The sequence below is a fragment of the Miscanthus floridulus genome, chromosome 15, assembly GCF_019320115.1.
Source record: "Miscanthus floridulus cultivar M001 chromosome 15, ASM1932011v1, whole genome shotgun sequence".
NCBI classification, from domain to species: domain Eukaryota; kingdom Viridiplantae; phylum Streptophyta; class Magnoliopsida; order Poales; family Poaceae; genus Miscanthus; species Miscanthus floridulus.
Window position 1 is genome coordinate 11,914,753 of NC_089594.1, and position 27,973 is coordinate 11,942,725.

General features: G+C 44.8%; 3 protein-coding genes and 1 pseudogene across 4 annotated transcripts; 2 read left to right on the forward strand and 2 right to left on the reverse strand.

Moving 5' to 3' along the window:
• The first annotated feature begins 8,088 nt into the window (after positions 1-8,088).
• LOC136508526 (protein trichome birefringence-like 11) lies at positions 8,089-12,045 on the forward strand. Of its 2 annotated transcripts, none has more exons than XM_066503217.1 (4): positions 8,089-8,765; positions 10,044-10,439; positions 10,799-10,957; positions 11,198-11,397. In XM_066503217.1, the coding sequence occupies exons 1-4, from the start codon at positions 8,314-8,316 to the stop codon at positions 11,256-11,258; spliced, it is 1,068 nt and encodes a 355-aa protein (XP_066359314.1). In that variant the 5' UTR covers positions 8,089-8,313; the 3' UTR covers positions 11,259-11,397. The 2 variants fall into 2 exon arrangements, with proteins under 2 accessions (XP_066359314.1, XP_066359312.1); XM_066503215.1 differs by having other exon boundaries at positions 8,090-8,765; positions 11,221-12,045.
• Positions 12,046-12,745: 700 nt separating this feature from the next.
• Positions 12,746-16,279, reverse strand: LOC136509356 (protein Rf1, mitochondrial-like; annotated as a pseudogene).
• Positions 16,280-17,741: 1,462 nt separating this feature from the next.
• LOC136508166 (uncharacterized) lies at positions 17,742-21,651 on the forward strand. The gene is made up of 8 exons (XM_066502795.1): positions 17,742-18,484; positions 19,010-19,282; positions 19,365-19,493; positions 19,579-19,647; positions 19,809-19,970; positions 20,399-20,609; positions 20,711-21,046; positions 21,147-21,651. Exons 1-8 carry the CDS (start codon positions 17,894-17,896, stop codon positions 21,296-21,298), a joined length of 1,923 nt encoding a protein of 640 aa, XP_066358892.1. The 5' UTR covers positions 17,742-17,893; the 3' UTR covers positions 21,299-21,651.
• A 1,142-nt stretch (positions 21,652-22,793) lies between these two features.
• On the reverse strand, positions 22,794-27,628 carry LOC136506607 (pyruvate kinase 1, cytosolic). Its single transcript, XM_066501513.1, has 16 exons — positions 27,326-27,628; positions 27,140-27,236; positions 26,861-26,958; positions 26,548-26,703; positions 26,262-26,339; positions 26,024-26,155; positions 25,751-25,831; positions 25,489-25,560; positions 25,318-25,407; positions 24,928-25,072; positions 24,706-24,794; positions 24,466-24,561; positions 24,248-24,315; positions 24,051-24,150; positions 23,752-23,811; positions 22,794-23,184 (listed from the first exon to the last, which is right to left on the reverse strand). The coding sequence occupies exons 1-16, from the start codon at positions 27,392-27,394 to the stop codon at positions 23,032-23,034; spliced, it is 1,584 nt and encodes a 527-aa protein (XP_066357610.1). The 5' UTR covers positions 27,395-27,628; the 3' UTR covers positions 22,794-23,031.
• Positions 27,629-27,973: the final 345 nt, after the last annotated feature.

Consider the following 27,973-nt stretch of genomic DNA (forward strand, 5'->3'; position numbering starts at 1 on the left):
AGAAACCTTGCATGGCTGTGCACCCTTGTAGATAATTTATCAAGGAACAAAAGTTGTTTTATGGTCAACTCATGAAAAGGTCTAGAGCATGGTCAAACATGGCCCACAAGTCAAAATTTCATGCTAATCAACACTGAAAAATTTTGCTAAGTCATTGATGACATTTCAGTGTGATCGAGCCATCTTTGGCTTGTTGTAACTTCTGATCCATGGCAAATTAGGTGATGGTTCTTGAAAGTAAATTGCAGATGGATGTTTGGTCTACATTTGTCATGAACACTGTTTTTGCAAACAAGCAACGGATTAGCCAGTTTACCGCGAGGAAGTCACGCTGTTAGGCTGCTCACCCCGACTGAATGGAAGCTACAGTGGTCGCGTTTTTCAGAAAACACCGGACGCGTGTGCGCCGCACGTCGCTGGCTTGCTGTCGCGCTAGCCACGCGCCGTGCGCCTCCTGGCGTCGCAGCCGTGCCTTGAAGCCACTCGCGCCTGCCCGAACGCACTCGCCTCCCCATTTCGCCTTTCCTCTCCTCCCACAGCACGCAGCGACGGGCGAGCTCTGCCGTCCGCCATTGCCGACCAAGCATCGCTGCTGTCGTACGAGCAAACCACCGTGAAAACGCGTTGCCCCGTCCGCCTGCAGCCTCGCCGTGACCTCCTCCACCTCCTCCACCTTTCAGCCGGGTCGTTTGAGCCTTGGTAAGAGCGCATTGCCGTTTTCCCCCACCGCGGCCATGGCGGGAGCTCGCCGGAGTTGGCGCTCCACGCGGCCAGCTGCCCTCGCGCCGCTCCCAATCCTTCCTCGGCCACGCGCTAGGTCATAGGAACACCACTAAAGCTTGTAGGGTCACCGATAGGGGCTTTGTCGTCGTCGGTTCACCGGAGCCGGCCGTGCCGTGACCGTGCGCCGCCGTGTCAGTCGCCGACCCCTCTAGCCACCACCATAGCACCGATTGAGGTCACCAATAGACGCACATGTTTGTGGCGAACGTCATAGAGTAGATGGTTTCGCCGGAGGAGCCACCGGCGTTGAGTTCCACCCCGTCGCCGAGGCTGCCTCCCCTGCTTCCCTCGCTGACGCGCGGGCCCTTCTTGTCAGCCATCGCGGCTGAGGCGGGAGCCCAGCGTGGGCCACGTCGCGTTGGGCCGCGCCAGCGTGTGAGTCGCGGGCCGCCGGTTCTTGGGCTGGCCCGTGTAGGGCTGAGTGTTGTTTTCCTATTTTATTTCGTTTATTTATTTCACAGATTTATGTACATCTTGAAAAATATGTAGCTCCTAGTATATAGATCCAAATGCTATGGTTCTAATTTTGTTAAGTTCCTGGTCATGTCTAGTATTTAATAAAAATATAATAGGAGCACATGTTTTACAAAACTTGGATGAATTAAATAGGAGTTTGAAATGTGTTTTTAGAAGCATGCAAATTTGTTTGAATTTTATCTTGAGTTTCTGTGGTCCAAAAATTATGAAATTTTGTGGGTCCTCTATTTTGGTTTATTAGAAGCTCTGGTAAAAATTTCAGAGCTAGTGCATGTGTAGTTTTTAAGTTATAGAATTTCCTTTTATTAATAAGTGGATCTTGTGTGAATTTTCATAATTTTTCTATAGATCCAGTGAAGGTGAAATTTGATGGGTGCGATTATTATGATAGAAGGATGCTAGGAAAAATGGGAAATCTGTTGCTTGACACTTTTCATTAGGATTTCTTAATTATGCCATTTTAAGCCATTATGCCTTATCATTTTTATGTAGACTGTTATACTTACTCAATGGCTTTGAAATTTTTATGGTAGTCTATGTGAAGCATGAGATAGCTACTGTAATTTTTGTAGATTTTTCTGAACAGTTTTACTATATATTGCTTTAATCACCTAATTAACTAGATAAATTAGAAAAGGGTATTAAATAATTTATTTAGAAGTTGACACTATACTTTCTGATGTTTATTAGGTATGCAAAACAAGTTGGTAAACTTGGTTTGATCAAAGTATGCTTTTGCACAATCATTAAATAATTAAGTTACTACTTGTTGCATATGAAGCTTTAGCTGTTATTCTAAGTATGTCTTTACTATCCTAAGTTCATGGTACTGTTCCTAGGTGTTAGGCCTTTAACTGAAGATGAGCATCTTTATCTTAGGTTATGCAAATTAGGTAAGTTGCTCTTGTTATTTAAGTTAAGTTGGATACAAGCTTAAAGTGATTTGAATAGAGCTAATTACTCGGTAAACGAGTGTCCAGTGATGCTTTCGTAAACACTCACTGTGATTCATTCATCATGAGCATCATGTCATTCCTTATGCATCCATGATATTTATCTTGTGCATCGGCATGCAATAGGTGTACCGGAAGGAGTAACCCTGCTGGAATTCGAGGAGCCGAGCGAGCAGCAGCAGCCGACACCGGAGATTCAGGAGGAGCAGCCTCCAGGAGAAGTGCCAGACGAGGTCGCCGTTGAGTGCCCTGACCACCGTCCTTGCAACTTTGTGAAAGGCAAGCCCCGGAGCATATTAAGCCTCCTATTTTCCGAACTGCAGTTACAGTATTATTATTATATATATTGTTGCATTAAGTTTAGGTGTTGGATGCAAACACTTGCTGCATTGGTTACCCATTCCTTGCCCAGATATTGTTACCCTGAATCCTATATAGCTCAGGCTCGAGTAGTGCTTAGCCCTGCTTAAACTCGATAGAAGTCGGGTGATTTTCTGTCACCTGCGAGATATAGGATGATACATGTGGCACGGTTGGCTATATTTGCTATCGTGGAAAAAAACCAGTCTTAATTTGAAATGAAGACCGGACGGAGGCTTGCCGGTTTGCAGTGACTCCGTCTGTGTCGATTAAGGACTGAATCTTGGAGCCTTTCCTGTTTATGTTGAACGCATGCCTCTCTCTTAGTTGGCCGGCCTGAAGACCGACCGCGAAGCCGAGTAGCTCACCTCAGGCCGGGAGTCGATAAGTATAAAGTGCGCCTCGGAAGGGAGCCGTAGGCGTGAGTCCAAGGGCAGGTGATTTAAAAGTCCTGGTCGTCCTGGCAGAAGGGTAATCCCTGAGAGTGCTGGCGCTGATCGAACCCACGAATTTGGTTCCTGAGATGTCCCAAAGGTGACCCACGGCTACTCTTGCAAAGTATGCCAGGGTGAGGGTTAGGAATACCCCCTCAGCTGAGTTGTAATTCGATTCGAATCGCCATCTCTCCCGGTTAGTGAGAACTTGACGGGCTTATCTCCAATGTAGATACACTTAATAACTTAATGGTTCGGAAATGATGATATGATGATGACAGCCTTATTATACCTGCTATGGTTAATATTGTTTGCTCCTAATAAGTGAGTGCTCTAGTACATGTGCTAATCTAGTGGTCAGGTAAATAATGATAAGCTTGATGCTAAGTTTAAATTGGTTACTATAATCTTAAGCTCTTTTATGCAATTGTGTCAAGCTAGCCCACCTGAAAAGCCTTGCATGATCCTTGGTGTCTTTTATTTCTGATTTTCGTCGGGTAAGTCTAGCTGAGTACCTTCTCGTACTTAGGGTTTATTTCCCACCTGTTGCAGATGACCAGTTCTACTTTGATTGCTGCAAGTACTGCCTTCTCCCTGCTGGGGATGAAGACTAGACCGTTGGGCGCGGTTTCTACTAGTTCTCGTACCTGATAATGCTTTTGTGGGACATGACTCTGATCTTGGCAATGTATTTGAAAACTATGATGTTTTGTACTAAACTATGTTGCTTCCGCGCACTCAAACTTGGTTTGTAATATTTATTTGAACTCTGATGGATGTAATCCGAATGCTACTTGTGAAATGTTGTAACGGATGATGTGTTGTGTTGAATCATTACGATCTTGGTTTGTATGTCGAGAGTTGGTTGAAATCCTTCGTGATTTCCGGACTACCGGGATTATGGGAGCTTAAGTACAGGAATTTGATCGCTTCGGTGATTGTTTTTGTACTTACGTTCTTATGATTTGGTCGGTTCTGTTACACTTCACCTGACGGTGAATGTAGTGCTTATTTCTTGATTTACCCTCCTTATCGACGGAGTCTAAGTGGCTACACTTCTCCTAAGGGGAAGAATTTTTAAATTTTATCTTGAGCCCCTTACATCCTTCTGACAAGCTTTACTTGGCTAAGTCCGATGTCTCATAACCAGTTAAACTGGTCGGCATTGACTTTCACTGCCTAGGTCACAATTTAACTGGTTGTCTTCGACTTCCACCGTCCAAGTCGCCGGTTAAACTGGTCGGCTTCGACTTCCACTGCTCGGATCATCAATTAAACTAGTCAGCTTCACGTCAAACTGTTCGGACTTGTTCAAGACAGCGTTGCTTAAAGGATACAAGGCGCTCGAGAACTAGCTGTGGGGGTATGACCCCCAGTATCCATAAGACAAGATGTGAGCCGCACCATCGGATGTGGCCCAACCCACAAGATCAAGGCGTGCGGCGCACGGCACTGGTCGGCATGCACCGTAAGGCTACAATAAAATATTGTATAATACCAAATATGATACTTTTCTTGTAACCCTACCCCTCTAGAGCATATAAGGAGGGACAGGGGTCCCCTAGTGGATATCCCCATACGGATTCTAGACTTAGCATAAGGCATCTGATAACACACAATATCATATAATAGTCAATACAAATCAACATGCCACATGAATAGGGTATTACGTCTTGCTGACGGTCCGAATCTGTCTAACTCTTGTGTCTCTGTTGCCTTCTTGTTCTTGATTACGCGTACCTCTGCCGATCAATCTACTTTCGTAGGATACCCCTCGGAGGACCGCCGACGATAATCTGTCGATAATACACAAAAGTACCATGTCAACTAGTGGGACCCACCCTGAGTAAAACAGTCTTTCACTCATTTCATATGGCCTTAAAACTGCTGCACGCGGACTAAGGCCCTCTAGTAAAGTTTAGTCCTTATCACATCGGATGTTTATATACTAATTTGGAGTATTAAATATGCACTAGTTACAAAAACTAATTGCACAAATTGCGACTAATTTACGAGATAAATCTATTAAAACTAATTAGTGCATGATTTGACAATACGGTGCTACAGTGTCATGTGTTACTGATGGATTAATTAAGTTTAATAGATTTTTCTCGTGAATTAGCTACGGCTTCTATAATTAGTTTTATAATTAGCTTATGTCTAGTTCTACTAATTAGTACTCGACATTCGATGTAACAAGGAATAAACGTTTTGGATTCAAACACCCCCTAATAAAATCGGACACAGGGCTCTCGTCCACTCATATTCCTCGTCTTCCATAACACTCCCGTACAAGCTCCTTCTTCAGCTAACTGCTGTGTTGGATGGAAGTGAACTATATAGGTGTATTATATGGTCATTTAGCATCGTTCCTTGGTATCCATCCTCGGTCCTACAATTGCTGTTTTTATGGGACGAAAGGAGTATAGTTTAATTTCTCAACTTATTCAAATGTAATTTAGTTGCTTCTTGTTGACTCTTACTCTTAGCGTCCCTATGTCGAGGGTAAAAGGCGTTTTCATCTACGTACAACTTGAAACCGTTATATGATACGGAATAGACGGCAGTGGCACCAAAGAAATGAAAAATTTATGAGATGGCAAGTGAAGAAGGATTTTCTTTTCTAATGACAAATAAGGCAGGTGAACATTTTACAGTGGCAAATAAGCAGTCTGTTCGCTTGTCATAAATGATCGTAAATTTCTAGTCAGAACAGTATTTTTCTCTCACACCAAACCAGCCAATAGTAATAATCCACAATCATATATGATCGTTTCAGCCCCAGCTGAACAGACTGAAGATATACTCACTCCGTTCTAAATTATAAGTCGCTTTGACTTTATCTATTTTGATATGTATCTAGTCATATGTTATATCTAGATACTCCATTCGTCCCATTGAAAATATCGTTTTTTACTTTTAGACTTCTTGTTTGACCGTTTGTCTTGTTCAAATTTTTTATACAAATAATAAAATAAATAAATTATTATTAAAGTATCTCTAATAATAAAATAAGTCATAACAAAATAAATAATATTTATATAAAATTTTTGAATCGTACGAACGATCGAACGAGAAGTCTAAAAGTAAAAAACGATACTTTCAATGGGACGGGAGTAAAATACATGTAAAAAAAGTCAAAACAACTTATAATTTGGAAGTTAACATTCTTGAATAATTTTTCGTATTATAGAGACTTGATGAGACGCGCGTCGTCAAGACTCAAGACGGAGCCGAACATTACACGAGGTGCCACTGCCAGCGTGCGTGGACGAGACGGCATCATGGTGTCATTTCGTTGCACTTGCACGTACGGGTATCGGTCCCGTTTCGTATCATCGTCATCGCCATCAGCTATCAAATACAACGGCCGACCGACCGAACGAACGAAAGCTCGGTGGCTTGTTTGCTTGACTTGCGTACTAAGCACAAAACCTCAGACCACCACCGCCTTATCATTCCTTCCTTGCTTGCCTTCCGTACAGTTTCCTTTGTTACGGTGCAATCTTGACAGTTTGTTGGCACACATCATTCGTTGCTTGCCTCCCCAAAGCAAAGAACTCCTATAACTAACTAACTAACAAATCGATGCCGTCATTCCAAACTTGGCGCGGTATCACAAGTCACCAACGACAAAATCACAACGACCAAAGGGATGCAGTGCAACTATACTCGCGAGACTAGCAACAGCACATAGTGCCGTTAAGTTTCCGATTTGAATCGTTAGCTATTCTACTACGTTTTATAATCAACCAGCCACTAAAAGGAACTTTTCATGTGACTAGATTAACTATTGTTCAAATAGATTCCAAAATCACAAACGCTTTAATTATATTTTTGGATACCTGGCTACACCAGGTTCTAAAAAAACCACTGTATTATTTTAACATGACTTGCTAGATTAGATTGGGTGTTTTGTGCAGCTCCACTAGCAGCTCTATGTGCGCACGAACTAAACGGTTCCTCACCAGCTCCGCTTCGCTAGTAAAGCTGCGAGGAACCTGCTAAGAGATGCCCACTTGAAGATAGAGCAGGAGCCAAAAGTATCACAGCTCTCCCACTCCGGTGGGCCCAACGTGGTTATACGTCTTATTCGCTTGAGTTATGGTACAATATTTTTCTCTCACAACTAATTAGCTTTAGTTGGCTTATCAACCGCAGAAACTATCAGTCGAACAGCTCCATAGTCGAATTTGCCCTGTGAACGCGTTGGCGCAGGCAACGTGAGGGCATGGCTCAGCACGAGGAGGGGTGGAGGAGGAAGTGGACAACGAGAGGAGGTGGGCCCGAGGGCAGCGAGGAAGATGATAATAGAGGGAGATGAAGTAAATATTTGAAGGAAACAAAAGAGAAAAAAAGGAAAAATTAGAGAAAAAAGATAAAGGTATTATCAACATTTCAATATGTATTTTATCCAATATTTTTATCAAGCACAGTGTTGGCTCCACTAGCGGAGCTGTTAGTGGAACCGAAGAAAAAAACTACTCTACCAATAAACAAAACTATACCAAATAGGACAATACTCTATCCGTCTATGTTTCAACTATGTCAAATTTTCTCCAAATAGATTACTATAAAAATATATTTGCTACCATAAATGTTAGTACAATAGAAGATTTTTTTTATAGATTTAGTTAGGTTTGAAATTGATTGATTTCTTGAAAAATAGTCTTTTTTTATGAAGGGAGTAATACTATCTTACTAGCTGCTAGAACAGAGAGAGTATATCTTTTCTCTATATTTTTTATTTAAAAACCATATGCAGAACGAAGAAGGTCCAACTGCCCAAGTCTCCCTGTTCTTTACGCGCCCAACTGCAGCACTACTGTACAATGGTAACGGTAACAAGAAGAAAAGAAAACTGCAGGTCACTAACCATAACCGTGATCATTAACTGCCGTAAGGGAAAATGACAGCGCAGCCATTATGACTACCAAATGATTTCCAATCACAGATTAAAACCCATTATTTTTATTATTATTGTACATAACAATAACAAAGGAAGCAAAGCAGCAACCGATTCGCTCGCCTCACTTCCAATCGCCGTCTCGTAAATCCGGGCGGTGCCCACCTCCACCTCCGCCGCCACCCTCTCTCCTCTACTTCCCCGCACCGCTCGGTCCCGGACCCGCACCGCTCTCCTCGGACCACCCACTGGCCACGCCAGTTGCCGACGCGCCAGGCAGGGGCGGAGGCCGTCCAGGGCGAGAGAAATCCGCGCCTCGTCCCCCTCCTGCCGCGCGTGATTTCAGTTCCGGCCGCTTCATCCCCGGACCCGGAGGCAGGCAGGGAGGCACGCGGCGGCAATGCTGCTAGGCTCGCCCGTGAAGCGCCTGCTGCGGCGGGCGGCCAAGGGGCGGCTGGAGAAGGCCGAGCTGGCGGGGCTGGCCACGGCGACGGCCGCCGCGCTGCTGCTGCTCCTCCTCTGCGCCGCCTCGCTCCGCTGCTCGGCCGCCGCGCACGGGAGGCTCTGGGCCGGCGGGGTCTCCATCGCGGCAGCGGCGGCGGTGGATGTGGACAAGCGGCCCGTCTCCGCGCCGGCTACTGCATCGGCGGGGAGTGGTGGCGACGAGGAGGAGGAGTGCGACCTGTTCGACGGGGAGTGGGTCTGGGCCGGCGCCGGCGCCGGCGGGTACCCGCTCTACGACTCCAGGGACTGCCCGTTCCTCGACGTCGGCTTCCGCTGCGCCGAGAACGGCCGCCCCGACGCGTCCTACACCAAGTGGCGCTGGCAGCCGTCGCGCTGCCATCTGCCCAGGTTCGTTGCGTTGCTTCGATCTGCTGCTATCTTCTTCTTCCTTGCTTCAGTCGTTCCATGTCCGCCATCTCCAGGATCCGGAGATTGGTTTGCTAAGCTTGTTAGAGCGGAAGAAGCGTGCGTGGGCATACTACTATCTCCGTGCTTTTTTTTTTTGTTGATTTTGTTGAATCTTGAACCAGTCTAAATTTGGTGCTGCTACTTCAGACTTTCAACGTCCGTGCAGTGTTTGTTCAATCTTGAACTAGTCTAAATTTGACACTGCTACTTCAGACTTTCAACGTCTAAGAAAAAAAATCGTAGACAAGGCCACAAGGTCACTCTCTTTCAACGTCTAAGAAAAAAAAAACTAGACAAGGACTCTCCACATGAGATGTGGTTATGTGGGTCAGTCGATGCGCGTTGCGAAACTTAAATTAGATCATTGGAGTATATATAATATACGACGAACTAGACCATCACCTCACCTTGGGACTACCTAGTAAGATTGGAAACCCGATGCCCTTTGCCTGCCACTCGGTCTAACAAATATGGTTAGTCCTAGGAATGTGGGAAGAAATATAATGCAGCGTGTCATGCTGTTTCCATCTTGCAACTCGTGGTTGGAGGGTGGTCTCTTCATGCTATTTCTTGACCCATCATTGTTCCGTATAAAGCATTTCAGTGGGCTTGTGATTATGTTCAGTTGCCTTTGTTGGCACAACAGTTTGTTGCTTATGTACCTTGGTTCTGAAATGAACCCAAAATCTAATGCCACCTTCACAACTGCACTATATTCACAAGCTAACAATAAGTATTGATGGTGTTTGTTGCATGGTGCTACCAACAGTGCTAGAGATGTTGACTCATCTGTCTCCAGGAATAGCTAACTCACAACGGATAATACCACTTTTTTGCTTCTGCCACCCTTAATTGGGCATGAGCATGCCTTCAGTGTGTACTGCTGATTGTGACATTTAGTTGGATTGTTTTGCATGTTTAGGATGTTCTGAAACTGAAAGATTATACCTACTGATTGTGATAGAGAATTTAAAGTGGAACTACAGTAATCTTGGTGGGCAATTTACAGCATTTTCAGAAGAATAGCTTCCTATCATCAATTTCTTTCTAGTACAAGCAGGTTCATGGTTTTGTGGCCTTGTAAATCACCTCAATCTCTGATTCTCTAGGGTTTGTGGTTCATAACTGAAGAACAATCCGGAAGATCTGCATTACCACTCTAGCATAATCGATATTCTTTTTCTCTGACTTGGTCATATTCTTTCTTTGATTTGTTAGATTTGATGCCAAAAGCATGCTGGAGAAGCTACGAAACAAAAGAGTAGTTTTTGTTGGTGATTCAATTGGAAGGAACCAATGGGAGTCTCTACTTTGTATGCTCTCTAGTGCTGTTCATAACAAGAGCTCTATCTATGAAGTTAATGGGAGTCCCATCACAAAGCACATGGGTTTCTTGATCTTCAACTTTAGAGACTACAATTGCACTGTGGAATACTACAGATCCCCTTTTATAGTCCTTCAAGGCCGTCCACCAGCAGGAGCCCCTGAGATTGTTAGGTACACTATTCGAGTGGATGCAATGGATTGGATGTCTGACCGGGGTAAGTGGAAGGATGCTGATGTATTGATCTTCAACACTGGGCATTGGTGGAACAATGAGAAAACAATCAGGGGGTAAGCATAACTTTGTATCACACTGATTTTTGCATTCAGCTAGTTCTCATGTCAGAAATAGCTATATGTTTTCAAGATTTTTTGCAATATTGTTTTGATTAGTTGAAATGTGACACCATGTTTAAGAGATTCACCTTTCAACTTTTGTTTCCTACAAGATTCAGTGTCTAGTTATCCACATCATCTGGCGATGACATATTCATGCATATACTCTTGGAGAAGATTATATCCTGAAATTACTAAGAATATGGCATGCTGGGATGGTGTTATGATTTTCTGATCACCACACTACCACAGTTGAATCTTATGCCCATTTGAAGCTAGGTTTGCTGACTTGCTGTTTTGTTCTTTTTTATCAGGGGTGCCTACTTTCAAGTAGGCGATGAGGTCAAAATGGGCATGACTGTTGCATATGCTTACAGAAGGTCGATACAGACATTGTCCGATTGGCTTCACAAAGAAGTTAACACAAGCAAGACTCATGTCATCTACCGTACATATGCTCCTGTGCATTTCAGGTCTGTGTAATTACCTACTTACACTTACAAGTGATCGCTCCCCTCATCTGGTTGTTTTTATAATTATTTGACAATGTTTGAGATCATTTATATATGTTCTGAACTTAATCATCTTATTGCAAAAAGTGATTGAATCCTTGAACAATGCATGCCTTTATTTCTTCGCTCTATTGAAAAATCCATGGATGTACATGAGTAAGATATGCTTTTAGTGATATGTTACATTGCCTCTTTGACCAGAGCAATCTGTATATGGTCTGCAGAGGTGGTGACTGGAAGACCGGTGGGAGCTGTCACTTAGAAACTCTTCCAGACGTGATGCCAGTGAAGTCCCTGGATGAATGGGCTGACTTGCTTCAACCTGTGGATGATTTTCTAGGGAGCAATCTCGGATCCAAGTTGGTTGGTTTAGACCTGCTTAACGTGACGAGAATGACAGCTCAGAGAAAAGACGGTCACCTCTCAGTATACCTGAGCCCTTCAGGACCTGTGCCCCGCTACAAACAGGATTGCAGCCACTGGTGCCTTCCTGGAGTCCCTGATACCTGGAATGAGCTTCTCTACGCCCTTGTCATGATGAGGCTTAAGAAGATGGGTCAGAATGCTTCCCTTGCTGGCACTAGGACACCGAACACTGAAGAGGGAGATGTCTTCAGCTGATTATCATGACAAAACAAGCTTCATAGTCATCCTGGGCGATGAGTCGATGATAGCTGCTGTTTCACATACCAATTAGGATAGGATGCCAGAGTGGCGAAACACATTTTTGGATCATGGGTGTTGTTTGCAGGAAGCTGCATACCGCCCTGCTGTGCTGTGCTGTGTTTGCATATGGTGAGGTTAGTGAATAGCTGAGCTAGAGGTCAATGGTAGTATAGCTTTCTGTGGTGAAGGCAACTTGTATGGCTCATCGAGCGGTTATTGGAATTAGCAGTGGTGTACGTAGGTAGGGTCGCTACAGCGAATGATGTAAATATATGTAGCTGCGAAAGTGGGGGTGGCTTTAACTGAAGCTCACTGCAGTTACGAGGTGCATGTGCATGTGATTCAAGAATTTCTAAGCTGTACGGAGTACAATTGTTGCTCAACGGCTGGACTTCCATGCTCGTGGTTTCATTTTGTGCGTGCCTGATGACTTTCATTTCAGTCCGTCAATGAACTGTCAATTGAAGTTGTCATGTTTAGCTGAAACTCGGTAGCAGGATTGGTAACTATATGGAGAAAAGCAATACAGAAAACAGAACTAAGCAGGATAAGAGCCATGATGAATAATTTGTTGCAAAATTCATAGTTTGCAATGCACAATTACATAGAGCACCAGATTGATGGTCACAATCACATTGATGCAGGATAGCTTCGTGCTGTCAGTCTGTTGGCACTACACAGGAGCTCAGCGATGCCAATATCAAAATATCAGCAACGAATCGCACCGCCCCCCCCCCACCCCCCCCCCCCCCCCCCCCCCCCCCCCCCCCCCCACACACACACACACACACACACACACAGAGAGAATATATAATATCAATACTTTCAGAACACCTAAGTACTTAGCATTGCAGAAGATAAATGTGTACTGAGTTTGGTATTCCAGTATCATCGTTACATACCAAACAATCAGTAATGCATCCACTTTGGAGTTTGCTGCTGTCTCTTGAACCAGATGCATGGAATTACAAGCAGCAAATGCTGTTAACCAACCGAAGGGTCAGGACGTTTAGATGATCTGATTTTACCCCTGGGCATCATTATGCAAGAAAATGCAAACCTTCTGTGGTAGCCCTTAATTCGCAAATTATTTTCTGCTATAACATAACTAGGACTGAAAACAAGATAGCTTTACCTGGGGCTAAATTCGAAACTGAAAAAACAAGATAACATTTCTCTAGAGGATTTCATCAAACAAAGAGGACCAGGAAGCTGAACTAGAGCATGAAACAGACAAAGCACTCCGGCCAAATTACATGTCACCAAAAGATGTATTGGCACAGAAGATAATTGAATTCATCTGAAATAATGCTCATTTCTTTACTTTCTCAAGAAAATGATACTTTTTAGGCAGGGACCTCACATGGTGCTGATATTCCTCTCTTGAAAAAATTGATATTAGCAAGGACGTAGTGGAAGCCTCAAGTGACAAATTCTTCTCATCAATTTTGGAAAGGTAAGCCCCAGCCCTGCTTATGTCACCTCTACGCAACAGTCTCCTAACTAGAGCATTTAGCAAGCGCGAGTTCGGAGCACAACCACTATTTTCCATTGCTGAAAACAGATTGTCGAACTCTTCTAGCAACCCTTCTTTTACAAGGTTTTCCATAATTATGCGATATGTCACGATATTTGGAGCTAAACCATGGGCAGAGATAGCAGTGAACAAATTCATTGCATCTTTCTTTCTGCCACTTTTGAGCAAAGAATTGATCATAATATTAAAAGTAATCATGTCAAGTTGAAAATCCTTAGAACACAAGCTCTGAAACATTCTTAATGCGTCATCAACACGATTATTTTTGCAAAGCCCATTTAGAATTATGTTACATGTGCAAATGTTCACTGTGTTCTACTTTTGATCATATTGAGATAGAGTCCCTTTGCTTCAGAAAATCTCTTGGACTGAAATAAGCCATGCAGTATCACGTTATAAGTGACAGCTCCAGGCCTTACATCGTTGCTCAACATTTCTCGGAAAAGTCTACATGCATCATCTATCCTGCCAGCTCCACAATAGCCATGAAGCAAAGTATTATAGGAAAAAACATCAGGTTTTAAGCCAACCGAGACCATAACATCAAGTAACTTCATGGCTTTATCCATCATACCAGCTAAGCAGTAGCTATCTATTAATATATTATATGAAATAACATCAGGCCTCACACCTACATGTACCATCAAGTCAATAACACTTTGGGCTTCCATGATCTGTCCTTCTTTACATAGGTTACACATTATTGTGCTGAAGAATACTATGTCAGGACGAATTCCTTGATCCAACATTTCAAAGAGTAATTTCTCAGCCTCCTCCCATTTGTCAACGCTGCACAGTCCATAAGTTAGGGAGTTAAGAACAACGATGTTTGGAGTCACTCCTTCATTTACCATCTGATTGAATGTAAGCATAGCATCGTCCACTCTGCCGACCTTGCACGGTGAGTCTATTAATGCTCCATAGTCGAATGCACCAGGACTTAGTCCTTGCTGACTCATTCTGTTAAAAATACGCATTGCCTCATCTATCATACCACCTTTAGCATATGCACAGAACACTATGTTAAAAATGTGATGGTCAGGTGAAATACCATTTCCAATCATCAAGTCTAGGAGGCTCTGAGCTCCTTCGGCAGCATACCCACGAAGCAGGTAATTATATATTTTTTTACACAATGGCAGGAGCTCTGCCTTTCAATTAAGATAAAGAAAGAGAGTTTATGTACAAGCAAAGAAACTACAAATGAGGGTTTAAAGCCCCACAGCCCAAGGGGAAACAGCGGCTAAATATAAGCAAAAGCTCTCTTCCTTTGCTCTCTGTCTTCCTTTATTCTTGCAGCCACTTGTGGCGCCGTTTCTATGGCGTTGTTGAAAATTCTCCTGTTTCTCTCTTTCCAAATATTCCAAAAGGTATAGATTACTACCCTGTTTAGTCGTCTACGTTCAGATTTGGGCACTTCCCTTGCCGCCTCTTCCCACCATGCTCTGATGTGGATGGGTTCAGCCTGGGGCTGTTGTTGAAGCTGAGTGAAATTTTCCCAAGAGAGGATTTGATCCAAACCGCCTTAGCAAAAGGGCAACACAGACATAGGTGGAGGCCGGTTTCCAATGGACCGTTGCATAGCACGTAGTGTTCTCTTTTGTAGGTTGTGCGCCGTAAGAATTTTATCATGCACCCAAATCCAGGCGAAGATTTTGCATTTGTTCTCCACTTAAGCTTTCCAAATGAGTTCACCACGGAACAAGATGAGGGAGCCTTTGAATTGAATTATGTAAGCCGAGCGGGTGGAGTAAGTCCCATCCTAGGTCCAACGCCAGGTAATTATATTGGGTCTTATGCCCTTCCGAATCATAGAATCAAAAATCATTCTAGCTTCTGTGCATTCTCCATTTTTGCAAAGATAGTCAAGCAGTAAACTGTAAGTAACAACATTTGGCTCATGACCATGTGCAGACATTTCTTTGAGCATTCGAACCACTTCTTTCCTCTGCCCCATAGAGCAATATCCATGGATTAGACAATTATATGTCTGAGTATTTGGCTTAACACCTTTACAGATCATCTGCTGAAGGATACCCTCAGCCCTGTCAACTGCTCGAGCTTTGCACAGACCATCGATTATCGTCGTGTATGTCACAACATCAGGCGAAATTCCCCGATCCGACATTTTCAGAAAAAGGCTGTAAGTCTTGTCCACTTGACCGTCTCTACAGAAACCATCGATGACGGTGCTGTACGGCACCGCACCTGGTGGGCAGCTTGTATCTCCATCATCAGCCATCATGTGGAGCAGCTCCAGCGCCTCCTCAACTCTCCATTCGTTGCAGAAACCCTTGAGAAGTATGGCGTAGGAAAATTCATGGGGCGTACAACCAAACTCGGGCATCCGTCTCAGCAACACGTCCATGGCCTCATCCACCCTCTTCATGTCGCAGAGGCCTTTGAGCAGTTGGCTGATCACTACGCCATTCACCCTCCAGCCCGTCTTAAGGACGAGGCCAAAGGCAGCGAACCCAAGCTCCAGGCGGCCCAGGCGGCAGAAGCAGCCAATGATGATGCTGTACGTGCAAAGATCCGGACGCACCTTGTTGCCGCCACATGTGCGGGTCATCCGGTTGAAGCGGGAGACGACGAGTTCCGAGGTGGAGGAGGAGCCCCGGGCGCGAGAAACAACGTTGAGGAGGTGGTTGAAGGCGAAGACCGAGGCGGGCCTGGCGTGCGGCAGCAACTCGTCGAACAGGTTGAGTGCGTCGTCGAGGCCGAGGCTTCCCGAGCGGGCGCGGCCGGCGATGAGGCTCTCCAGCTCGGAGCACCGGTCCCGGGCGGCGCTCACGCCGCGGGACATGCTCACGGGGTGCGGGGGCGGGGGCGGCTACTGGCCCGGCGACGAGTTGGACGGGCCGCGCCAGCGCTGCATACGGCTCCGGATCGGCGAGGGGACTCGACCAGTGGGGACGGGTAAGAGCAGCGTGCGCTGCGCCGTGGAGCTGGTGAGGGACGGAACGGAAATGGCGGCGGCGTGTTCGTGAGTTCGTTGGCGCCGCCGCGCCGGCGGGGCGACGGGGGTCGGGTGCCGTGGACGCTGGGGTTGGCAGCATTTTCTTTTTTCTTTCCCTCGAGATATGTGGCCTGGCTGTGTTCTTTCTGGCTTGCCTGGTGAAATTCAAATTCAAAAGATATTCGGCCAAAGTTATCCCGGAGCGTAGTGGCAATGTATGTTTTTTTCTGGTTTCTGGGCATGGCTTGTGCAGGTTTGAGTAAGAGCGATGGGGCGGCTCACCATGCGAAAAAAACAAGCGTCTACGGCCGGCGTCGAGCAGGACGGTGGCGGCCCATGAAGCAGGGCTGCCGGCGGAGTTTCGGCCGAAGGAGGTGCACGTGGTGGTGGTGGACGCGGCAGTGTAGCTAGCTTGGTGGAGGCGCCTCCGATTGGAGCTGTCCGCGGGAGTTCCCCCCGCGGCGACCATGGCGAGCAGTAGGAACAACGCACCTGGCGGTGGCAGGATCCAGCGTCAGAGCGGATTTTCCCAGTTCAGGTGAGCCACGATCGGAAGAAGTCCGGACGGACGTGGTGATACGCTCGGCCAAGGCGCTGGTGGTTTGCACCCATGGGGGCAACGACGACGGACCAAGAGTCGGCCATGGCGGCGGACAGCAGCAGTTTTAACGACATGGCGTGGCTCCCACCCGGAGTTGTTTGCTATCATACGCAGGGGTGAGAACATGCTGGCGGAGATGGTGGGGCACACGGCTCGACAGCGGTACGGTGGTGCCAACGGTGGGGAACGGTGGTGGTAAGAGCTGAGAGCAGATCGACGGCTCCGAGCTTGGCGTCCAGGCACAGGTACAGGCATAGGCACAGGCAAGTGGACCAGGCACAGGCAGCCGTCGTCCTAGGTCCCAGCCATCGCAAGTACTCTTATATGCATGCACACAAACTCCATTGCTCTTGCATGCACCGTGAGTTCATTGATAGATGATCCACGTAGGCACAGTCGCACACAGGGCACTGGTCTCCTAGCAGTGTCCACGGAGGTGAGGGCGTGAGGCAGCTCTGGCCACCGCCATGCGGACCCGGTGCGGCTGGGCTATGCGAGGTAGCCACGCGGCGTAGGGCATGTGTCGCTGCCTATCAGTGTGCCCATGCCCAACCAGACAGCGGGTTGAGGAAGAAATGTGTCTTGATGGTGGAATTTATGGCAACAGCAGCCACCATGACAGAATGCTATTTGAAGGTAACAGTTCGTTATTTCGGTGGTATTTTACGTGACGGACAACTTTTGATAGTATTTTTTGAATGTCATAATATTTGGATGCTATGAAACTAATTTTTTCTGCAATTTACTACTATAAACTTTGTAGGCAACGCTGGAAACTTGTGACAAATTTTTGCCCAGAAACTATTGGCTCATTTTTGCCCAGAAACTATGGGCTTATGAGTCCCGTAACTGTTGCGCTTTAAATTTCTTCGCGTAATTAAGTAGTATTTCACACTTGCAAACAAAGTTTTGGAAGCGTATTCTTGGTGTCAAGAAGACGGTTGAGTGGAAGTAAGAGAGAGAGAGAGAGAGAGAGAGAGAGAGAGAGAGAGTGGACGGTGGTCTGTGACGGCTCTAGTATTGCGTGCCCGTGCTCGGTGCTCTGCATTATTCCCCTCCTCCCTTTCCAGCGCACCCAGCCCATCAACCAAACGCACGCACGCGCGCGCCACCGCGGCTCCCCTGCGCTGCGCAATGGACGCCGTAGCGTTCCCGCCGCCGCCCGCGCCGTTCCTCGACGAGGACCTTGACTTCGGCGACTTCACCTTCGCCTCCGCGCCCGCCGCGCCGCAGCCGCAGCTTCCCGCCGCCGCCTTCGCGGCCTTCGACGACGACTGGGGCGACTTCGTGGCGAGCGGGCTCGGATCCGACGCGGCCGCCTCGGCGCCGCCGACGGCCGCGCCCGCCGCAGCTCCCTCCTCCTTGTCGTCCTGGGCGAAGCCGCGGGGCCCGCTGCCCCTCTCCCTGTTCGGCACCGCCGCCGACGACGGCGGCCAGGAGGAGGAGGAAGGGCCCGCCTGGCCGCCGCCCACGGCCACGGCGCCCCAGCGCGCCCTGTCCTTCCCCTCCAACGGGTCCGAGCCCGCGGATCTGAAGGACCTCATCGCTGGCCTCTACGGATCTCAGCCGCCACCCGTCGCCGACGCGGTCCTGGACCCGCAAGTGGAGGCGGAGGATGACGAAGGGTTCGGAGACGATGATTGGGAATTCACGGCGGCGACGGCGGAACCTGTCGATCAGGATGGAGACGGACCTGGGCATGCGGATGGAATTGGTAAGATTGAGGTGAGCCTGCCCGCGCACTGTGACGCATTTCCTGATCCTCTTCGTCTTTGATTTTAGTGCCGTTGCCAAATTGTCGTGAGATTGAGATGTTTGGGCTTTGTAGGAGTGACATCGACTCTATCCAAATCCAGTATGAAATGATTGTTTCAAACTCCCAGGACTGTTTGGGGGTGGCCACTGGCCGGCGTGATGGATTGATAGTGATAAAATGTGACACTTACGGAATGCAAACTTGAATATGGGTGGTGTAAAATGAAGGGTGGGCTACTGGGCTGACATGTGCAATCTTGTTGCTGGGAGATGGAAGGATTGTTGATTCCTTGCGAACTTTAAGCTAGACAGCCAAAGCTGTCCTGCTTTACAAAATCCCTGAGCTAGACTTGTTGCTATTACAACATTAGGATGCCTCTAGTAAACGGAAATTAGATTACATTGTTGAAGTAGAACTATTTTGTAGGTCTTTGTTTTGCCTATTTGTGCACATGGGAAAGGTGAATATCTGAGCGATGTTTTCATATCTTTCAGGATATAACAAAATCATTGAGCACTGACCAGGAAGACTGGTCATCGTTTACCAGTGTTGATGACAAATTGAACCATGTTCATCAAACAACCGATGGTCTTGGGACGCATGAGTCCACTGGAGAATCTGTGAAGGCCTCCACTTATTCGCCAGCTAATAATTCAGCCATACTGAACCTGTACAAAGAAAGCGAACGGGCTGACACTATTCACATTGCTCAAAGCTCTGCAGAAAGTGTCCAGAGTTCATCTGATCTGTTTTCTAATAATGAAATGGTGAGCATTCATTGTATCTAAGTTTTCCACTGACACAACTTATTTCATATTCTTTTGATGTACACTAATGATCAGTGATCAGAACTCTTCATTTGAAACAGATGACAGCCACTCCAGTAGGTCAACAAGTGATTGCATTTTGATTGAATTCTACCATAGACTGAGAGAAGAGTCCTTGACAGCAATATCTCGTCACGTGAAGGATCTTAGGGTCAGTGATTACATTGCATTTATGAAAGGTCATTATTTGTGTATTTTGTTGCTTCATACTTTTCTAACTAAGGATATGCATTCAGGAAGCACAAAAGGAATCTACATTCTCTGATGAAAACAACAAAGAAACTGCAATCGGAAGGGATATTCAGGTGTGTCCCTGATCATTTATCTATAAATGAGAATTTTCTTGTGAATATATTGAAGGATTGCCTTGACCATAACTTTTTGTGTGTGTGTATTCTTATGTTTGTGTGCATCAACTCGAGAACCGGTAATCATTGTTATTAATCCATTTTCCACCAATCTCCAGGAAATATACGACAAACTAAAAGATTCTTTGCTGCCCAAAGGCTTTTTCACAGAGGAACAGCCTCGGAAGGATGTATATATCACAGAACTCCTTAATTGTATCAAAGAGGAACATCTGAAGGATTTGGAACAAGAATATTGTTTAGCAGAAAAGATAGAACGGGTATGTATCATACTATCATCGTCTATGTTACGTAAGTTTCTGATCATTATAAGTATGTTGTATAGGAACTCTACCTACTGTTGGCAATCCAAAAATCACATATGAAATTTTCCTTGGAAATTTCTGAGTCTTGAATGGACTTCTTCCTTAATTTATAGTTTCAACTCAAGATCAATACACTCTTTTTTTTTGCCCTGAACCACTTTTTTTTCCTCTGCTCAGTTTGACATCATTATTTTATGTTAATATTATTATAACTAATCCCTTCTGGTAAACTTACTCTAGAAATTTTTCTTGAATGATTTCCTATTGTTTATAATCTAATCTGCATTATGTGCAGCCAATCTTGCAATACACCTTCTGTTTCTTGCTCACATGATTGATGTGATTTTGGATAATATATTGACCTGTCTGATACCAAATTTCAGGCATCGGAGGACACGGATGTTGCAGTTGAACTATACAAGCTCAGTGTTTCCACCCTACATATACTGAAACTAGCATCCAAAGAGGAACAGGGTGATTATGTTGGTTCATGGTACAGTATGCTTCTGTCCTGTGCCCAAGAATTGCAGCATGGTGCGGCACTTTGGCAAGAATTTTATCATGCAAATGTCTGCGACAGAGTAGTTTCTGAAGGTACAAATATTCTGCACGATCAGAAAAGCTTTATCATTTGGGATCATTTATCTTCACAGATAGAAGTCAACTATAAACTGCCATCTATGTTGGTTTTACAGGTGGTCACTACTTTATTGCTCTTGGGGAGATATATAGAGTTGCACAGATTTTACATTTATCCTTGCAGTGTTTCAAGCCCTGGGTTCTTGCAGATCTTGGAATGTTGAGTAAAATGTTGTCTTCTTTGGACAGCTGCACTGATGCTTGGACTAGTGGTTTGGAAATGGCTCTTAAGATGGTCATTGACAGGAATCACATAGATGCATATTTTGCTAAAGCTCTCATGGAGTCGATTAAGAATATTACAAAACTTGAAGTGCCCAATCTACAAAGAATTGTTCCCAACAACGAGATGCGATGTAGACTAACTCTCTTGCCAAGTAGTCTTCTTCCAGGTAAAACTCCCAAACTCATGCTACTGTTGCAAACATAAATTTTCAGCTCTGAAGATTCTTCTTCCAAGATATCAACTAATTACTGTTGTCCTTAATGTAGGATTGAATGTGGTCATGTGGAATGGTGGTCACTATTTTGTTAAAGTTGCAAATCTGTGGGCAAACCGGATATCTCCTGATCCTCCTCTGCTGCCAAGCAACCCCGTCTCTTCAATGAACAACGCAGCAACACTCGCCAGTCATGCTGAATAACATGTCAAACCTCTGAGGCTGTGACCTACTCTGATGGAAGCATCAAATGCATTTTGTGTAAAACCCCCAAGTTGTCTTTCTACGTAGAGGGCTGTTTTTGGAAGATAGAGATCCAAGGTGACTGTTCCTTTGCTGGTCATTCTTTTGTACAAGTTGTAATTTACACCATTCTTTCCATAGTGCCAGATAATGGCACTAGTATAGCAAGTCAAAAGGGAATGTCAAGTAATCAAGTTTGGAGTTGAACTTCTGTTATAATGTTGTACTCAAAACCATCTGATATGGTGCAAATGTGTAGAATATCCAAGCTGAGAATCGGAATACGGAACATGGAAACTGTCACTCTTTTGCTAGGTTAGTGTTATTGGCTTTGCTGTGTTTTGTTGGATCAGCTAGTATTCCTCAGTTATGCATTGTGATTGTGTTGTGTCATGTGTGTATCTAGTCAATGAGTTGCTCAGTCCAACGTTTTGACAATGGTCACCAGATCTATTTATTAGCTTTTAAAAGATACGTTTCATTTTACACCATTCTTTTCAAAGTGACGGATAATGGCACTAGTGTAGCAAGCCAAAAAAGAACGTTCAGTTTGGAACTGAACAACTTGTATAATGTTGTACTAAAAACATGTGACATGGTGCATTTTTGTAAATTATTATCAATGCTGAAAATTGGAATACAGAACGTGGAAACTCTTCTTTTGCTATGAGTTACCAGCTTTGATGTGAATTGTGTTTTGCTGAATCAGTTGGTATTCATCAGCTATGCATTGTAGATTTAATCGATCAAGTTGCTCAGCCGAACTTTGGGCCTGTTTGTTTCCGCTCATAAGCGCGTTGGCGACCGAGATGCGCGGAAAACGCAAGATAATCCCGCTGAACGGTCTGCAGCGCTCGCGCGTTTCGCAGCAGAAAATGAACGCGGCTCGGCGATTCCCAAAACGCGGCCTCGGAGCCGCGTTCGCTCAAACGCGAACGCGCGATACGGCATCTCGGAAACAAACAGGCCCTTTGTCGATGGTCACTTGTCGTAAGAACAGATGACACCCATGAGTGGAACCGCTAGAACAGATGACAAAGCCATGAGTGGAGCCAGCTACAAAATAAATTATTCTGTACTCACCTCCGTTTACGATAATTTTATATACTAATTTACGATAATATCAATACATTTTTACGATAGTTGGGTTACCATAACACATGGAGATATTTACTATAACGTTATAGTAAACCACTTAGTAATGAGTTACTATAATCTCATAAATTAACATAGTAATTATCGTAACTCAAAATGGCTATAGAATAAGTTATTTTGTAGCCAGCTACATGATAGTAGCATAGGATCCTGGATGTGGATCCACGAAGCATAGGATGACAAACAGATCGAAATATTGATAACCTTTCTCTCAGTTAGATTGATCAGAAACAGAAATAACAAGCAGAAAGAGATAGGATTAGCAAAAAAACAGGCCAGATCAGCATTTGAAATGGCAACCTAACGAGGGAACAGTATGCTTGCATTATTCCATCTGCCCATTTAACTGTTACACCGCAGTTTAGTCTAGCAAATTTCGAACTACATCACAATTGAACTGGAAAAGCAAATCCTATGATGGTACCATAGGAAAAACTGCTCATTTCTCAAGCGCTATAGGATTATACATAGCCAATAAGTTTAGGCCTAGTCAAAAATAGGCAAAAACATGCCCTAGTAGACAAGCATAGGCTGATTGTCTAAGCATCCAGCTCAATGATCTTCACAACAGATGAATCACCAACTTTCTGGCAAACAACGACACGGTCATGGGACTTGATCACACCCGAGGCTTTGCCATGGTCAAGAGCAACCTTCAACACAGACTCATTTGTAGCGCTGGTAGATTCAGCCTGAAAGACACAATGAAGATTGATTAATACCAAGTCACCAGACAGTCATTTGTTAGTTCAGTCAGGTATCAATCAGTTTGCCCCACCCAACTTGAAATAGACGAAAAAAATTTAAGTTCAGCTAAGTACAATTGAGGGCTTCATTATTTTACACTGGCCTTGTCTTATAAGCTATTATTCTATAGGCTCAATAAACCAGCCGAGAGTTTTGAAAATGTTTTGATTAACCATACTTATCATACCATGCAAACTGTTTGAAACTGAACTAGTGAACTGCATTCTAGTGTTCTTGCCTTGGGACTTGGTGCGAAGCCCAATGGAAGCAAGAACACTAGAACATGATATTGTTATGTTAATAAAGGTCGATATATATGTACGAACCCTAGCTTCATACTACTTGCTGAAAATCGTCAAACTGTCAACCATAGAACAGTTGAAACGAAGCTACATTTTGAAGAATACAATGATGCTAATCCCATATATGAGCTACACCCAGGAAATCAGAAGTATGTATTGCAATTATAGTATATACTTAAATCCCTCTAACAAAGGAGATGTTTATCTTACTGGATGCCTTGGATCAGCAAGCATAGGGAAGAGGCCTCTAACTATGAGTGATTGTCTTGCCTGCAAGAAATCAAACAACAAATGAGTCATAGTACCAAATATCAGCACAATCCACTAACAAACAGAAAAAGAAGTTGAATGGTTACATGTTTAATGTCAATAAGCTAAACTTTGCACAGGCAATAATTCACAAATAAAATGATCAGCGTGCTAATAACAATATGAGAGCCCCACATTGCATAAATATTGAACATTGATGTGAAGATCACAAACACAAAAGGGAAAGGTTGTTCACGCACCTCAAAAGCACCTGTGAAACTCCACCTCAGTTGGTTTGTCTTCAGACGAGGAATGACAACAGAAAGAACAGGCATGCTGGGCCTGTACTTGGCAATGAGCCTGCAAATCATTTAGATATACATGAGACTAATTTTCACTAAACTTAAACTACAGCCCTGTACAAGCAATATTCATTTGTATATATATATATATATACCTTGCAGCCCGTCCAGAAGAGGTGAAGCAAATGATGACTGATGCCTTAACTTTGATAGCAGCTCGCACCTAGAAAAGTAGTTATGGTATTTTAGACCCCCAAAAAATAAATCAGTGTCATGACAATTCGTGATTGTGATATGACATTGATAGACAGAAAAATGTTTCTCATGCAAACATTAGACAAAGGTTGAAATATGAGAAGCGTATAGATCTTACTGCTGAGGAAGCAATAGACTCCAAGTGGGTCATAGGTTCTCCCACATATTTCACAGTCCGCTTGTAGTATAAATCTTGGTTGAATACCTTCTCAGCCTGTAAAACAATTGACAAACATTGTAGACTAAATTGATCAATGATAAGCCAGATACAAAGCAAAAAAAAGTACACAGAAGTAAAGATAATTGTTGAAATGCAAATCCTTCATCAAGAAAACATACAGCTCAATAGAAATTTTACCTCAGCACAAATTCTGCCCACTGTTGAAATAGTCTCAACTGGATATAAACCACGGAGAGTCTCAGCACCAAGGAGAATGGCGTCACTCCCTGAAGTGAAAGCAATTGTGCATCATGATTGGACTGTCCTTTCTAAGTGCACCATGGACCAGTATGTCAGGCTACAAAGGCCAGAGTCCACCAAAGATTTTTGGAAATCCACTAAAAATTGTCAAGAACTTACCGTCGAGAACTGCATTTGCCACATCAGTTGCCTCCGCACGAGTAGGCCTGAGGTTGTCAGTCATGCTGTCCACGACACGAGTAACAACAGCAGGCTTTCCAGCCATGTTGCACTTGTGAAGTGCGGACTTTTGAAACAAAAAGACCTACAATATGGAGAACCCAGAGAGGTAAGATCAAAGGCTAAACGAACTAGTATAAAAAAGACAATTGTCGCATCTTAAAACAAGAGAAAGGTATCATTTTATTATGAAATAAAATGTTTAAGGTTATGTCACTAAAAGTTGATGTATACTGTCTGTATTTCCTTTAACAGATTAGGTTTTGGGTACTAGCGTACGTCTAAATTGAGGTCTTCTGAACTGATGAAATGTTAGTTGAGAAAGCTGACCTTCTCAGGTGGAAGGTCAATTCCTAGGTTTCCTCTTGACAGAATGATACCATCAGCCTCTGCCAGTATTTCATCAAAATGGTTCAAGCCCTGCAAAGCAATAAGAAGTGGGTAGATTGTAAGACAAGTGATAGGTAGCTAATAATGAAAAAAAGATCATCTTGAGAATACCTCAACATTCTCAATTTTGGCAAAAATCTGAGTTTGGCTAAGATCACCCAATTTTGAGAGGTACTCACGTGCCTGTGTTGCAGGGGAAAAAAATATTTGCACTGTTAACAACATTCTTCTCAAACAAAGCGGAGACACTGTATTTAAATATAGCTACACAACCTTTTAACTGAAGAAATACTTGTATTTCTTAGAAGCACAAGAATTATAGAGGACAAACGAAATAACTCAAAATACATCCATAATGTCAATAGTTGCTTACCTGCCGCACATCTTCTGCGTGTCTCGTGTAAGACAAAGAGAGGAAATCAATCTTATTTGGAGCACCCCATTTTTTGATAACCTGAAAGCAGTTCATGCAAGTAAGTATTAGGGTGGGCCTAAGGACAGGGATGGAACTTTCAGCAAATATATTTCGGACCCAAAATTTCTGTGTTGTTAAAGGTGAAATTCTGGAAGGAAGGGGATACATCAAACTCAAAGCAACAGTTACACAATGATACATAAGATCACACTTTCGAGAGTTGCTGCTTACATCCTTATCCTCATCAGACAGCGTGGGCAAGTCAATATGGATCTGGGAACAATGCAGTGTGAAGAGTGACCCAGCCAAGGTAGCTGTGTTCTTGATTATACAAACCACATCATCACCTTTAACTTCAGAAACCTATACAGGCAGATAGGGGAATTGTTATCTGAAAAAACAGACTACTGGAAGACATAAGGAACATACAAATGTATAGCTGTAAGTACAGGATGCCGAAGGCTTTTACCTCCAACCAAACTGAAGTAGTCTCACTACCAGTGAACAAGTATTGGCCCACAAATATCGTTGCACCTGGTGTCACAGCCTGCAAAGACCAAAAGTGTTTTTTTTTTTCAGTGCTGTGCTGTAATGTGGAAACAAGAGACTAAAAGTTAATCTGCTACAGTAGGTAGTCCTAGGTTGATCTGCTAGCAGTTGCAGCTGATTGCCTAGAACTAGAAGTAATAATTAACTAAATACAGAACTGGATAGTAGATCTGACGAAAAAGAGCGCAGCTTGTGCGTGTGCTAACTTTGGCGAGTCCGGCGAAGTTGATGGGCAGCAAGGTGGAGGAGGCTTCCTGGCCCTGGTGCGGCGTGAGCACGACAGTCCCGTTCTCCTCAAGGGAGATGGGGGTCTCACTCTTGTTGACCACCTGCAGCTCTGGTCCAACCGTGTCAAGCATAACCTGCAAGCAAGCAAAAGTGTGATCCAGTCGTCAGGTCGTGCCGCATAATGGCTGGCGCGTAACAATACCAAGCATTAGGTGCGTTTATTTGCAGTTATATATATGCGACGAGAATCAATGGCAGGATGGAGAGAAATAAAGATGGGGGATCACTTACAGCGCAGAGCTTCTTGGTGGACTTGATGGCGAGCTTGAGGTTCTCGAGCGTCTCCTGGTGGTAGGCGGCGTCTCCCCAAGAGAAATCGAAGCGAGCGACTGCCAGCACATCGGAATTACATAAGTTTATTTATTCATTCATATATACAACAAAAGAAAAGAAATTGTATGTTCAAAAAAAGGAAAGAAAAGAAAAGAAATCGTGGTGTAATCTGAGCTAGCCAGGGAGGCAGAGAGAGCGAGACAGGGAGGCAGAGAGAGCGAGAGAGCGAGAAATTACCGGACATGCCGGCCTTGAGGCAGGAGGAGATGGTATCGACGGAGCGCGACTTGGGCCCCAGCGTGCCGACGATCTTAGTCATCGCCGGGAAGAAGCTCTGCGACGGGATCCATCCACAGGGCGGAATCAGACCAGAATTCGAGAGTGAATTGAAGAAATCGAGAGAGGGGGAGCGCGGCGGCTTACGGTCTTGGATGGCTCGAGGATGGAGGCCATCCGGATGGGCTCCTCCAGAAGGAGGTTGGTCGAATGCATCGTGGCCTGCGGTCGTCGAGGTAGCGCTTCGGATCAGATCGGGAGAGGCCGGCGGGCGCGATGCGGAGAGCTAGCAGCGGCGCGGCTCCTTTTTGTTCTGCCCCCTCTTCTTCCTCTTCAAGAGAACGCAAACCCAAAGAGAATCAAGAGGAAAGCAAGCTCGGCGGTGGATGCGGATGGCGAGTGCGCTGCTCTTAATCACGCACACGTCGACGTGGTCTCACGGCAAATCTCGTGGTCGTGGTGGTGGTTTCCAAATCCAAACCAATGGGTGCAAATAAACAAATAATTGTACCAACGAAAACGAAACGGTGGATGGTGACACGCGCGCCCGCGCAGCGGCTTGGACGCTTTGGTTTGGACGGCGGACATGCCGCCGGTTTCAGAATTGGGTAGGTCGCACCGGTCAATGCCAACGCAACGGCGTCGCAAAACCGTGAGCCTATCTTGCCTGCCTGTGGGCACGGCGAAAGCTACTCCTGCTGCAATGGTGGCAATGTTGGGAAAGTTTGACGCCCGGATTTTGCATTTCCTCTCCTTGCAGTGTTTCTACCACAAGTGCCTGCCGCTACATGTGTC